This window comes from Malaclemys terrapin, chromosome 4, assembly GCF_027887155.1.
Source record: "Malaclemys terrapin pileata isolate rMalTer1 chromosome 4, rMalTer1.hap1, whole genome shotgun sequence".
Lineage (NCBI taxonomy): Eukaryota > Metazoa > Chordata > Testudines > Emydidae > Malaclemys > Malaclemys terrapin.
The window spans coordinates 110,815,887-110,830,295 of NC_071508.1; the positions used below are offsets into that span (position 1 = coordinate 110,815,887).

At 50.9% G+C, this 14,409-nt stretch overlaps 1 protein-coding gene across 2 annotated transcripts in view; it reads right to left on the bottom strand.

Moving 5' to 3' along the window:
* Positions 1-1,097, bottom strand: part of LTBP2 (latent transforming growth factor beta binding protein 2) — a 117,848-nt gene extending 116,751 nt beyond the window's left edge. For both annotated transcript variants that reach the window (XM_054024878.1, XM_054024876.1), the window contains exon 1: positions 139-1,097. In XM_054024878.1, the coding sequence (XP_053880853.1) occupies positions 139-662 (524 nt within the window). In that variant the 5' untranslated portion in view covers positions 663-1,097. The remainder of the gene's footprint in view (positions 1-138) is intronic.
* Positions 1,098-14,409: the final 13,312 nt, after the last annotated feature.

Below are 14,409 nucleotides of genomic sequence, written 5' to 3' on the forward strand. Positions count from 1 at the left end.
CTGGAGTCCCCACTTACTGAGGTCCCCTGAAGATGGGGGACCTGGCTCTTTTGCTCCCAGCTCAGACCTCTTAGTGGGTGCAATAGGAGTCACGTTAGGCACCTGGTCCTGCAGCGAGACCCCTTTGGCTGCACTTACCCTGTGAGTCGGCCTCTGGCATTCTGCACCTTTGCCCTGGGCACTGTCCGAGCTTTGAGCCCGTTTCTTTGCTGCTGGCGTGCGGAGTCCGTCCTCTGCCTCTGCACAGGGGTCTGAAGGAGGGTCCCATCTGGAGAGTCTGCAGCTGCCCTCAGGTTGCTGGCTTGGCCTCGGGCACTCTGGGGAGCAGGTAGTTTGTGATCTGGAGGAATAGACGGCTGCTCCCTGTTGTCCCCTCCTGTCGAGCTCCTCATCCAGGCTGGGCGATCCACATGAGAGGCTGCTGGGAGGTGCTCCGAGGCAGAAGGAGGGCTGTGCACTCGGAACAGGCTGTACACCTTGCCCGTGGGTCCCAAGTTATTGCCCTGGTTCCGCAGCCTTAGCCGAGTTGTGTCCCTGCTCCCAGCTTCGGTTCGGAATGAAGAACTCGGATCAAATCTTCCAGCAAAGTCTCTCTGAGAATCCCCAAGCCCCAGGAAAAGAGCTAAAGTGAGAGGGAGAAAACTGCCCCAGGAGCCCCTCATGCTGCCTGCCCGAGAGGAAAGGCCAGTCCTGAAGGGAGCAGAGAGCACTCAGCGTGTGGCTGACAGCCCCATGAAGCCAAGTATCCAACGGGAGTTTGTGGGAAGAGACTAGGCAAAGTTCCTTGAGCGAGTCCCCTGAAATAGCCTTCCAAATCCTTCACTTTGCCATGTGCTGGGGGAACGGGGGGGGGGGGGGGCGGCACTTAATCAGTACCTGCTGCCTGCAGGAGCTGGAGAGCCTGGGGCGAAGGTAACACAGCAAACCCAACAGCGTGGGCTGCATAGAGCGGCTGCAGCCGTCCCTCCTACCCCTGAAAGGAGAACTCCCAATCTCTCCTCTCCCCTGGCTGTCAGAGCCTGCGCTCTCTGCAGACAGCTCCAAGCACCTTCTCGCCTGCCTCTGGCACTGGCAGAGTCTGGAGGGGATGGAGGGTTTTATTTTTGGAAACCTCCCCCTTTTGTGTCTTTTTGATGCTGACATCGCCCCTCTGCAGAGGACACAGCTCGACCCCCTCCTTACCAGAGGAGACATTCCAGCAACACCCACTTTGGCAAAGGGAAACAAACTACAACAGAGAAACATTAACCCATGAGCGACCGGGAGGGAGGCCCTTCCACCGCCTGCTCAAAGAGCTTATGTTCAGCCTCCCTGCTGTTGAACAAGCCTGTGGCTCAGCTTCCCCAGCTCACAAGAAGTGTTAGAATTTCACAACAGCTGTAAGCGTTCAGCGAAGGTGGCAGGCAGGGGGACATAGGGGATCCCCGGAGACAGAATATCCCTCGGGCCAGGGCCCTTCACCCCTATCCCACAGGGACTAGGATCTTCTGATTGAACCCAAACACATTTAGCCCGCATACTTGGGGAAGGCAGGAGGGCTGTTAGTCCTGTTTCCCAGAGGGCGAACCTGAAGCCCAGAGAGGGGAAGTTTGCCTTGCTCGAGGTCAGACAGTGGACCAGCCTCTTAGCTAGATCCCCCAAGTCCCAGCTCTGTGCTTCATTGTATTAATCTCTTCACATCCGTGGTGCCACGCCAGAAAAGGCCTAGCCAAAGCTCTAGGTCCTTCAGCTACGAGACCAGCCTTTCTACCAGGAGATAAGGCCAGGGAAAGTACCAAGCAGGATGGAGAAGAGCAGCACTAGCCTCCTCCTTGTCTGCCTCAAACGTGAGCAGCTGATGTTTTCAATTAGGCAGTGATTGAAAAGACCACCTCTAGTCCCAAGAGATGGGACTGATCTAGCAGGAAAACAGAGCCAAGGGTCCTGATCTCAGCTCTACCAACTGACTGCGTCCTCGCCAGGTCACCTCCCCGCTCCTCTGCTCACTGTGGTCATCTCTCAACTGAGACAAGGACAGACTTTCCTCCCAGGAGGGTCTGAAGCTGAACTCCCTCACCTGGCAATCCAGTGGTGGAAGAGGCTCCAGCAGCACACAGTATTAGCGGTGATCTGACTTCTCTCCTCACTTGCGAGCACAAGCTTATTAAATGCATACTGGGATCTCGTCGTATCTCAGCACACAAGGAGAGCAGGGAGGAGAGTGGCATGTGCCCATGAGGAGAGGGGTCTTGTTTGGTATGTGCCGCTGGGCGGGCCCTGCTGGGGGTGTTTGCCAGTTAGAATATCTGGGGCAGACCTCACTGCAGCTCCAGGGTGATCAGTATCTGAACAAATCCCAGCAGGTCACCTGAGCACCTGTATATCCACTTTGTTCCTACCTGACTCACCAGTGGGAAAAACTACCCCACTGGACCCCAGGACTAGCTCCTGCCAGCTCATGCCAGAGTCTGCCTCGCCCTGCCCTGAACATCCACCTTCTTCTGATGGCCTGGGCAGGTCTGCGACCTCTGCACAACTGGCAGATCCAGGGGAGCTGCATTCAAACCCTTCCCCTTTCCATCACCAGCCTTACCAATGCAAGGCCCTCTCCCCCTACAACAGCTCACCTCAACTGGCTCCTTTCATTCGCCCACTCCTGTCCTCTCTGCACCCTCCTTCCCTCAGTGTCTCAGCAGCAGGGGGCTGCCTCTCACCTCACCCAGCTCCAACTGCTTCCGGACAGACTGGCAGCAGGGGCTCTGCTCTGTACAGGTGAGGAGGGAACTTCTCCCACCTGCTTCTCGTGCTGCCCGCACCTTCCAGGACATTGGGGCAGCTCTCAGTACGACCAGTTACTCTCCTGGGCACCTCCTGATGGAAGCAGAGGTCCCAGCTGTCTCCTTCCCTGGTTTCAATGTAAGCGCTCTGTTCTCCCTGCCAGTGGTTGTCTCAACCCCGGCACTAAGGGCCACTGCAGGCTTAGGTGAGCCAAGTCTGAAGAGGTAGCAAACCCAACAAGTGACATTTCTACAGCTGAGCCTGGTCTCTGCAGGGCCACATTCCAGCGCTGCCCAAGTGCCCATAGCTCAGGGCAGCCGTGCTCCCTACTCCCCTAGAGTGAGCAACAGGGACGGATCCTCTGCTTCTCCCCTCTCCCTCCTACAGAACCCAACTCTGCTGCAGCCCTCGCTGGCAGGGGAAAGGGGTATGACGAACCGCTGGAGCTGCACCAGGAGCAGAGGTGGTGCTGGGGGAAACAGATGTGGGGGCAAAATTGATGGGGCGGGGGCTGGAGAAGGCAGATGGTATGTCACTTTCATTGCTGTAGAGAATAATGGACACCCCCCACACATACACCCCCCCCCCACACTTTAAGCACTGCCCTCCCCCTCTCTTTGCTCTCTCTGAGCGCCGGTCAGGGCCAGAACTTTGTGCCTATGCCCAGAAGCTTCAAAGTCATCCTAGTCCTTGAACATCCATCTCCTCCTATGCCGGAAAAGCTAATTACTAGCTCCCTCAGGCCAGGAAGTGGGGCCAGGTTACCCCCACACACAGCCCCTGCAGACCCTCCATCACCCACCCTCGCTGCCCACCCAGCTCTACAGCCAATTCTAATGCCTGCTCCTCGTTTTCAGAACTCTCCTGACTCCACTTTACCTTTCTGCTCTCAGACTCCCACACTGCCTTCCTAGCCACCTGTTCTGCTGCCACCACTTTCCTGCACTTAGTCTCCTTCCTGCCCCTTCCCTGCTGCTCTCTATGGTGTGGGCAAGGGAGGATGGACCAGGCAAAGAAGGGAGGAAAACCAGCTCTCTCTCTACCCACCTACCCCCTCCCTACAGGCCCTTGAGTCACATCCTCTCTTCAAATCTCATCTTAAAGCTAGGCCAGAGAAAACCAGAGTGCTCTGTGCAGGATGTTAGATTGTCATCCAGCCACTATAGGGTTATTGAGCTGGCAGTGGAAACACATGGGCTAAGCTGGAGTCCATAGGAGCTTCTCTTTTCTTTTTGGCCCAAACTATCAGGGAGAGAGACTAAGAGATATACTGTTGCAGCTGAAGTTACAGCACTTACCTGTGTCTACCCAAGTCTGAGAGGACTGAAGGGACCTGGCTGGACTGGCATTTGACCCTGGTGGCGGTTGCTGGTTTATCAATTAAGCCGTTTGTTGAGAAAATCCAAGGGGTGCTTTGGGATTTTCCAATGCGCAATCAACCCTTCCCTCTCTGTAGCTGAGGCCGAGTCTCTGTCCAGGAAGCAGTTTGTGATAGCCTGTATGTAGCTATTGGATCCAGAGAGCACAGCCTGATAAAAGCCATTGCTGGTTTCTTTGTTCTAAGGGAGAACGTCCTCTCCATCTTCACCTAATTACTTTCTTATGCAGCAGTGGAAAAAATGCTTAGTGTCTAAACCTGACACTAAAGAATTATCAGTGCCATAAACAAGGCTTGGAAAACAAGGAGCCAGAGCCCAAGGCTTTGCTGAAAACGAGGTTCTGCTGAAACAACTGCAGACATTCTTCTAGCTCCTGCCATGTTCGGGCATGAGCACAGGAGGTGCTGCTGCTGCTGCTCCTATTTGGATCACAGAATAAATTTGCTCTTTATCCATCTGATTAAACCTCTTTGGGTGCCAGCACCAGCCCAGAGCCACCAATGGGTCAGGGAGAGTTAAGGAGGGTGAGGGGATCGGTTTCCTTTCTGACAAGGTAAAAGAGAGAAGTATAAAACAACCAAAGCAATTAATGGTCCCATCCCTCCAACACCTCACACAGGCTGCTCCGCCTCTACCTCCACCTCAGGCTCCTGTGGAGCCAGGCCCAGGGAGCTTGCATAACTTTTAAAATCATTTTTACTCCCTGTTTACAATAACCCCTCAGCACTTGGACATTAAACTCTTTCCATCGTTAAACAGGCAAACACTAGCTTGTTATTGTAGGGATGCTCTGGAACCATGCACCCCCATTTCTGATTTAGAGTTGTTCATGAGCGTGGGACACAAAGCTGTGTGTTACTGCAGGGTTGCTTGTGGGCACCCTGGGCTAGTGGTGGGGGTACTTGGGAGCATGAGGCTGGGCCCCCTGGCCTGTTATTGCCATTTTGCTTAGGCAAGCTCTTCCTCTCTACAAATCTCCAGCACAGGTGCTATGCAAACACTGGAAGCTTTGATTAGAGCCGCGCCAGTTGGTAGGTGCAGGTCGAAAGGCAGTGTTGTTTCAGCCCATGCTGCAGGCTAACATTCAGCGCAGGGCTCCATGTGCTGCCCTCTAGGCATTGGCACTTCTCTGGCTGCAGTGACTCATTTCATACTCATCCTGTCTGTTAGAAATGGGGAAGTACAGAGTCAGTGGGGAATTGCAACAGGAGTTGGATTTCAAAGCACTGCTCACAGACAAACACGAAAGAGCTCAGTTCTCAGGAACTCCCCAGACAGCAGAGCTTGGACAGTTCAGGGTGATGCACCCACAAGATCACACCCTTGCCGAGATTAGCAGTGGAGCGATGATGAGAAAGCAAGCCAACAACCCTGAATTTGACAGTTGATCTCTGGCGACTGGGCCATTTGCTGCTGGGAACAGAGGGCTTTTCTAGGAAGCTAAGCCCAATTAACTAAAGATCTGAATTTTGTGTGTTAGATAAAACACATTAAACCCCTGTGTGGATGCTCTCATACAGATGTAAAGCAGCCTTAGTTCATTTCAGTTTAATTCACTTTTGCACTTTAAATTCACACCTTTAGTTATTTGTCTTAATTTCCCATGTAGACAAACACTTAGGTAGTAGTGCTTGGCATCAGTTCAGCTTAGCTGCAGAAATCAAAAGCTCCTAGACCCAGAGGGACCATGTCTAAAGAAAGAACAAGCTCAGAGGCTGACCTAGGTGGTCACTCCACCAAATCACATGCTTTCCAAGTCCCAGCTGATGTGCTGCCAAGAAGCAGAGGATGAGACTGACCATGGAGACACCACTGGATAAGTGCGTTCTTCAGACCAGCATAGGGGACAGATGAAGCAGAGTGTAGTTGTGCTGGTGCTGCAGTTCTCCTTTTCCCACAGGAGAGGGGGTTGCTCAAGGGGCAAAGTTAAGCCCATTGCTAGAATAGAGTGATGTGGGTGCATGAAGTGTTAGGGAACTCAAGACAGGAAGAACATGGAGGCTGGATTCACCTCCCAGCTGAGGAGGGCAAGGTCCAATCCTGAACTTCAATTTTCCCTGGAGGGATTAGCATGAACAATCAATTCCCTTTTAGCCCTCAGACCAATGGGAAGAGAGGCTCTTCAAGGCAGAGATGATGGAGGCCAGGGTCCCTTTGGCCCTGGACTCAGACATACAGGGTTTATGTATTTCAGTGTCACTGCATTCTTGCCCTTTGTGACTGCATCACCCCTGTATTTTGACTCTAAAGCTATACAGCACCTGGGATTCACACTCCCAGGGACAGTTGGCCCCCAGATGTGGCTCCTGGCACGATGTTCCTTAGATTAATTAGCTCCTTTTCATTCTCTGCAGAAAGGTTCAGAACCCACATGTGCTTGTTACTCCACTGCTGAGCACATCCGTAACACGCTGCAGATGGAATGCATTCCACAGATTCGGGAGCTGGCTGCTGAGAGGAAAAAGGGAATGTTTTACTATGTACAGGGCCGGAGAAAGCCTACGGGGGCCTTGAGTCACAACCTGCACTTCCTCTGGTGGAACCCCACCCCACGCTGGCACTGTTGGTGGGGAGTGGAATCAACCTTATGACACATCTCATGAGGTTTTATCCCTCTGAAAATGGAGACACTCAGACCTTCACCCTCAGCTTTCTTTAGTGTGCGGTAGGTATCATACACCATTAGAGACATTCAAAATGTTATGGGCCCATTCAGAGAAGAGATGTCTCACACAGAGACAGGAGATGCAACCTCAGGGGAGTCGGCCAGGGCCACGGCAAGCAGACAAAAGTACAAAATGAAGAAAGCCCAAGAGTCATTTGGACAGGACCCTGCAGAGAGGACATCACCAAGCAGCAGAAACAGCTTCAGGACTCAATAAAGCATCCAGAAAAGCCTCCAAGGATAGAACTCCAGCCCCTTGATTTTGCCATGAAACACACAGCTCAGCGTGTTCTGGGATACTGTTCCACTAGAAACACGACATTCCCACTGGGCAGGTGGGCAACTACTAAGCAATAGGGGAATAGCTCCACACAAAGAGAGCTAGCCAGCTCTCTGGGAGCCCCAGAGCACACTCCAGCCTGGGGAAGGGCTCAGCAGGCAGACTAGCCATATGCGTCAGTGATGGGCTGCTGTCAGGAAACAGAGGAGAAAAGCTGTCCAGCAGCTCCTAGTCATGAGCTGGGTTTGTTGGCTTCAGCCTTCCTTCTGCTTTCACTTAAACAGGACCAGCTCCAAGAGGGAGGAAGGAAGGAGGCATAGGCCAACCATTTGGGTGTCCCATGGCCAGGCACTTTGGGGATACTGTTGTCTAAACATGTGTGTTCACATTAACATTGGCTCAGGCCACACACAGTGAAGGAGGTTAGAACACAAGGAAATATACATAAACATATCTATATAATAGAGGGAGAAACCTGGGCAGCAGGAGCAGATGAGAGACCTCTAGGGACAAGAGTGGAGAGCAAGTCAGATAGGAGTTTGCCATGTGATATGGCTAGTGAAAGTCGCTGGTGAGCCTGCCATTTGAAATCCAGCAGGTTCCCTGTTTAATGATCACACTGATGGTTATTTCAAGCCTCTTTTCTCCATCACTGACTATTCCCACCAGCAGCTGGAATGTGACTCAAATGTAACCAATGCAGTATAGAGAGAAGATGCCTGAAACAATAGCTCCAAGAGAGGGGTGTGCTCCCCATTTTCTAGCAGGGTATGTATATAGAAATGACGAAGAACAAACAGCAGCACATCTCTGTCTCTGTGCTGCCTGTAGGAGGACCATGAAAAGGACAGAAAGAGTTTGTTTTTCCTGCATCTCAGTAGGGTGTTAATTCTGATGGCTGCCTCAAGAGGACATTTGAAGCATCAATATTCATTGCACGGGTGGAGGGAAGGGAGGGGGAAATGAGCCTTAACTCTCAAGAGGCCTGAGAACAGGAAACCAACTTTAGGATATACTGCAACCCAGACAGCTTGTATTAGTGGAAGCCTGGCCCCTTTGATCTTCCCCATCTGTTTTTTGAGGCACAGCTCTCCAAGGCAACAAGAACACCCAGAAGAGAACAGACTCAAGGACTTCAAGCAAGATGGACAAGTATCAGTGACAGAGAAGAAACAGGAGGAATGTCAGGGCCCAGGTGGAAAGTCTTCTTCTGTTCCACTATATTAAACTTTTCTAAAAAACCCACTGAATTTCTTCAGTACCATCTTAAGTTTTATTAAAAACAAGAACAAAACCACCATTCACCACTTTTTGGACTCAAGCTTCAGATTAAAGCTGTTTCATTCCTTTTCTCTTCTACCAAACAAGGAGTGACAGCTTTCCAGTTCCCTTAAAGTAAAACACTTAGCCTGGCTGTCCACCAATTTTGGTTTAGATTGGGAATCGCTTAAGTCACCACCGTGGCAGTTCAGGTTAAAAGAGAAGCTGGATGTTGACAATGTGGATTTTCAGCAGGTTGATTCTAACCAGGTGTTTTAGTTTGTTTGTACACTCCGCCAGCCTGGGAGTATCAGTCACCCCCACTACAGAATCCTAGCTGATCTCCTGCCAATTTGGGAGCTGAACCAGCAGCATGAAAGGTCAGACCAGTATCTCAGCTGACAATTAATGGCAGAGTGATTTTGAGTCACCACTAAGAGCTCGTTAATAAATTAATACTGGGGATGAGCAAACAACATTGCTATTGGCTGGTGGATTTGTGACATCAGAGGTAAGGAAGTGAGTCACCATGCAACTAGGGAGTTTGTAGTTCATTTGCATATTACAGTCCCATAGGATAAAAGGTGGAGGCACCAGGCTGGGTTTCCAGTTTCCCAGCTGTGACTTCACAGGCTGCAGATCCAGCTCCCCAGCGATATCACAGTAATGCAAAAGGACTCTCTTGCTAGCAGCGAAGGGGTTCTGCTGTTGCCCTTTTATATACTTGTGTGCGTATCACACTCCTGCAGGGCCTGAAACAAGGTCCAGTGACTGTTATGGTTTATCCATGGATTAATCTTCATGCACAGTTAACTCTAGACTTAGCATGAAGGACCTAGAAATGGCAGGTTACATGGCAAACCTGGGCAGCTGCTATGTGAGGTGCAAAGCCACTTTGCACTTCTGAACAGGGTCTGGTCACCAGATGCTGTGAAGGGCTAGAAGCTGCAGAGAGGCAGCACTCATTTCCCATGTAGATGAGAGCCGCCTCCCCACCCCTCACCCTGGTTCAGATGACTGAATAACCTGACAATAGGGATATGAGGTGGAATCAGGGATATTCATACCACAGCTCTGAATTGCACCTAGTGGCCTAGAATGTTTTCTGGTCATTACCCCGGCCCTGTCCTGGGCTCGGACACTCACAGTCCATCCCTTTCACAGTTTTCTTTCCTTTCTTCCTCCCTCTTCCCACTCTTTTTCTGTCCAGCTGACTAGGCAGCTTTCCACAGCCAAGTGCACACAAGCAATGCTAATAGCCCAGGTGACTGTGTGAATTCCCGAGAGACTGGCGAGCCCAGCACAGTAGGGAGTGGTGCCAGAACTAGGGCTAACAGTCAAGAGGGCAGCACTTGCTGTGAGGATAGGGGACATTCCCTCCCCACCTTTCTTGTAACCCCCCGCCCCGCAACGTACCCTACTCTAAGGCCATGGATTGCGTAGTGGGGCAAACCCCAGAGATAGCAGAGCACAGGGAGGTGCGGGGAGCTATCACGACACAACTGGGGATATCCCTGCTAATGCACATCAGTGCAAAGCCAAAGCACTGGACTCCAATGCAGCCTGAACTAGGTTAATCCCCAGATAGCTATTGCTACACTTGAATGAGTGGGGCAGCTTCTGTCCTGTCTCAGCCTGGGGGAAGGGCACTCGCAGAAGCCAGGGACACAGCCTAGGGAGATCAAAGCACTGACTCCATGTAATGGCACCAAAAGGCAGTTTGTCTTGGGTTGATCAGAAGGAACGAGAGCAGCACAGCAAAGCCCCAACTGTGTGGAGGTCACATCTAGGGGCTTCCAGTGGGTGGGGGTACAGTATTGTCACTTTGGCTCAGTCCCTCCCCAGCCCCAATTTAATGTTCCTTTCATCTCCTCCGTGGGGAGGACTAGAGGCAATTGAAATGACCCTACATTTCTTAATTCCTCCACATCTGCTTTCCTAAATGATAATGGTGTAGTGCACGCTTCAAGACTTACCATGCAGCATGTAAGGGCTCCAGGGGCATGGTTGCAAACCGCCCTATTATTCTCAGTCAGTCCTCGCCTCCCACCACTAGCTCAGCTCTCTCCTTTCTGGTTACGGAAGTGGCTGTGGAATGTAGAAGCATCACTGCCAGTGCCTGGCTGGCTACATTTGTCACCCAATGGGTATCAGGAGTTTAAATCCACCCAAAAGTGCAGGATCTGGGGGCATTGTGGGAGATGGTCTGGGAAGCATGCTTTCTCCTCTCCGGTACCCTGGGGCTGCAGTTTTGGTCTACAGTTAGGTCTCCCTTGTTTTGTTCCTTGCATCCGAGCTCGTGTGTGTCAAACAGGAGCTGGTTAGCAACACAAGCACTTCCCACCTGTCACTTGATGACACTGGAGCATGGCTGTCAATCCTGTCAACAGTGGGCACTAGTACTTATACACACATACACCATTGTGTTGCATTGCCTTCCCAGGAGCTCATCTGCCAATCCATATTCTACATCTCACTCTCTCCCTGGGGCTGGACTCTGCTCCTCCCCAGAACAGTGCAGACCTTGGGGATCCAGCCCCAGCAGGAGAGCATGCCAAGGCAAGGAATCTGATGGAGGTCCACTTCATTCAGTGTCTGAGTTCCAACTGATCAGCATTGTGTAACATGAGACTGTGCATAATAATAAAACGGGTTCCAACTAGCCCTTGCCCATGCCTCTTAAAGGTACAGTTCCCCACAGAAGACATAAGCTCAGGCATTTTCCTCCTCCACATCCCAGTTCCCAGATTTCCAGGACAGGGCCTGCCAGGGGTTGGGGACATGGGAATAAATTGACTCACTTTAGCATACATCTTCTTGCAGCAGCAGAGTTGGAGTTGATGGCGATTCAGAGCTGGCGAGAAACAACAGGGAGCAGATCTGAGACATGGGATCTCTTCCCAAACCTCACAGCCACTGGAGGTGTCAGAATCACGCCCATATAGAATACCACTTACCACCGAGGATGCTGGCCAAATCTAGCTCTGTGCTCCATCCATGAGAGTGATAGGGCCCTCCCAACCAAAAGCACCTATGGACATCACTGTGCTGCCCTAGCAATCAGGACAAAGAGCCTTCAGGAGGTGCTCTGACCCCAAATTAGAGCAGGGTGCTTTGGGGCTGTGGATTTTTCTGTCCTGCTCATTCTGATCCTCAACCTTCCTACAAACCAAATCTGTGTTGATCTTAACTGTTATTGGCATGCAAACACCTAACATGCTTAACACTCCCAGCAAATCTTTCCTATGCTGCATGATTGGGAAGGCACCAGCCCAAACTCATATGCAGTTTGATGACCCTGCTGGCTTTGGGGCTCCTGCTAAAGTTATTACTGCACACCTGTTCTTCAGAAGAGAATTTACAGACAGGGCTCGCACATCTGGTTTGTAAAACAGATGTTTGGAAATTTATCACAATGTTTTCAAACAGTCTGGACATGGCAGCTAATTAGTCTCAGTTCTGTAGTGGAAGAAGCAGCAGGGCTGGAAGGATGGTCAGTGCCCTTCTTACACGCCACAGCAGGCTGGGCTAGGCTTCACACTCAGGGAACCCCCAGAGCCAAGATGGCCTGTCCAAGTCACTTCCTGACACCAATCCCGCTACAGCCCGTCAATGAGCCTCTTTCAGCGAAGTGGGGTCCCCCAGCTCCAGCAGCAGTCACTGATAGGAGAAGCCACTTCCAGAAGAGCTGATTCAGCAGCAGCACTCGTAGCAAAACAACTGTGGGAAACGAAATGGGTGAGGATTGTAAACAAATCAGCTGTGCGGGGTGTGTCTAGGGAGATGGGCCCGGTCTGCCTGATCATTTACATGCAGCGCTCAACCTCCAAAGAGCCATGGTCTAGGCTCTGGCTCCCAGTAACCTATTACCAGAGACAGTGTCAAGCTGGAGCTAAGGGCTGTTGGCTCTGCTAGGAATTGCATCTACTTATCCTCGTTATTGCAGGATTGCAAGGCACCTGTCCGTTTCCTTCTCAAACACGAAACTTTAATTCAGTGTTGAAACGTCTCATGAGATTTGAGAGCAAGACACAGTATGGCATCCTGAAGCCCTCTCCAGCAGCACAGCCTCTCCCCTTTCAGTAGCATCTCAGAAGTCACAACATGTGCAGTCACACCCATGCTAATCAGACACAGGTGCAAGCTAGAACACTAGTTGTAACACTACTGGATTTCCTCTCTTCCCAGGCATTTCTAGCTATAGAAACACAGCTGATAGCTGATGTTTTAATTACCATATACATGAAAAACTCAAAGACCCACTAGTTGCTGGAGTAAAATATAGCCAGGACCCACAACATGCTGCGTATCTACAGGCTACTGATTTGTGCCCTTCCCCTAGTGCCTTTGGCTAGACCCAATGTGTGCACCAGTAACATACTTGTTCACCCTCCCCATACACGGGGTTACTATAAGCAGAGTGGCACTGTAACAGGGCACACATGCCCTTCATACCAGATCTGAGAACATGGCAAGTGCAGTGATGATACAGCTCTTCATTCCCAGCTATAGCAATGCCAGCCTGGCTCCTGTCTACTCCCTGCCAGCAGCAGTTACTGCACACATCAGAAGTCACTCCCTATCCATCCCCCACCCCACCCCACCTCATCCTGATTTCTCCTCATCCTCTCCCTTTTCTGCTCAGTCAGGAAGTGAAGATAATGCCTGTAGACTGCAGCACTGTACACACCAGGCTGCCATACCAGGGGATTAGCCTTATCCTTATTAAATTATCTGGAATTGCCTCCCCATTTCTCTATAACCCAGCTGACTATAAATGGGTCCCACTATATTTACTTTGAGATGCTCCAGAGATGCATATTTAGCCTTGTTTTTAAGTGCATCTTGTGGAGATCTGGGTTCTAGCTCCAGCTCTGCCATCGGCACTGTGCAATACTAAGTACATCACTACCACCTCTGGGCTTCAGCTTACCAATAATTCCAAACTACCTCACTGGAGAGTTGGGAGGATTAACTTGTTTGTAAGGTGCTTTGAGATCCTCTGAAGGAAGGTGTTGGAGTAGCTGAGACCTAAAGGTCCTGGGCCATAAAAAAGCTTCAACAAGCCCAGAACTCAGCAACCTGCAGCAATAGAAAAAGGTGCACCTTCTCTCTCATGCAAACCCTTACCAGAAACCCACTTCTGCCATCATTCCTACAGGAAAAGAGCTTTACACTTTAATGAAACAAATAATGAAAAATAAGCCTGAGTCACTCCACGCTGTAGGTCTCCCAGCAGGTCCTGTCTTCTAGGTCTCTCCTTTAGGTTCAGACAGCTTCAAGGCAGGAACCGGCTTCTGCATTATGTACACTGCGTAGCACTAAGCACTGTCAGCACTACACAAATAAGCACAGAATGGCCTGTGGAGGAGCTTCCCTGCGGAAACCAATGAGCAAGAGCAGTTCCATGTAAGGGAATGCCAAAGTCAGAGGTGCAACAGAGAGCCTGGGCCAAGCTGAGCTGCTACTTTCTAAATAGCACCTCTGGCACCTAGATCCCATGGTGATGGAGGGTGGCCTCCTGGTAAGGCACTGGACACCTGGGTTCAAACACCTCCCCTCTGTGCCTCAGGTCCCCATTTACAGGATGGCAATAACAGCACTTCTTTTCTCCTCCCCGGTGTCTGCACTGGCACCTCTAGGCACTACCATAACACAACCTATAGTAAAGGAGAGGTGTGTTACAGAGGAGAACAATTGTGCTAGTGTGCACATGGGTCCCACTTGCCTTCCTGCTAGTTGCTTAGGAGAAATTAAGATGTTGAGCTCACGTTACACTGGGCAGGTATGTGTTTGCTTAATGGATATGGTTGGGCCAAGTTTGCTACAGGTGCAGTGAACTGGACTAGACATAGCACAGGATCTTCCATGGGGCCTGGAGAATCTGGGGAGAAGTTAATATTGGTTCAGACGGCGTGGGTGGAACAGGAGATAACCCTAAAAAAAGGGAACTGGGTTTCAGATACAAAGAAAAGAAGGGAACTTCAGGGCATCATTCTGATCTGCTCCTATCCAGCAAGTTCGCTTCTCCCTTGGGCAGAGGCACAATCTGACTGATCCTAGGCGGC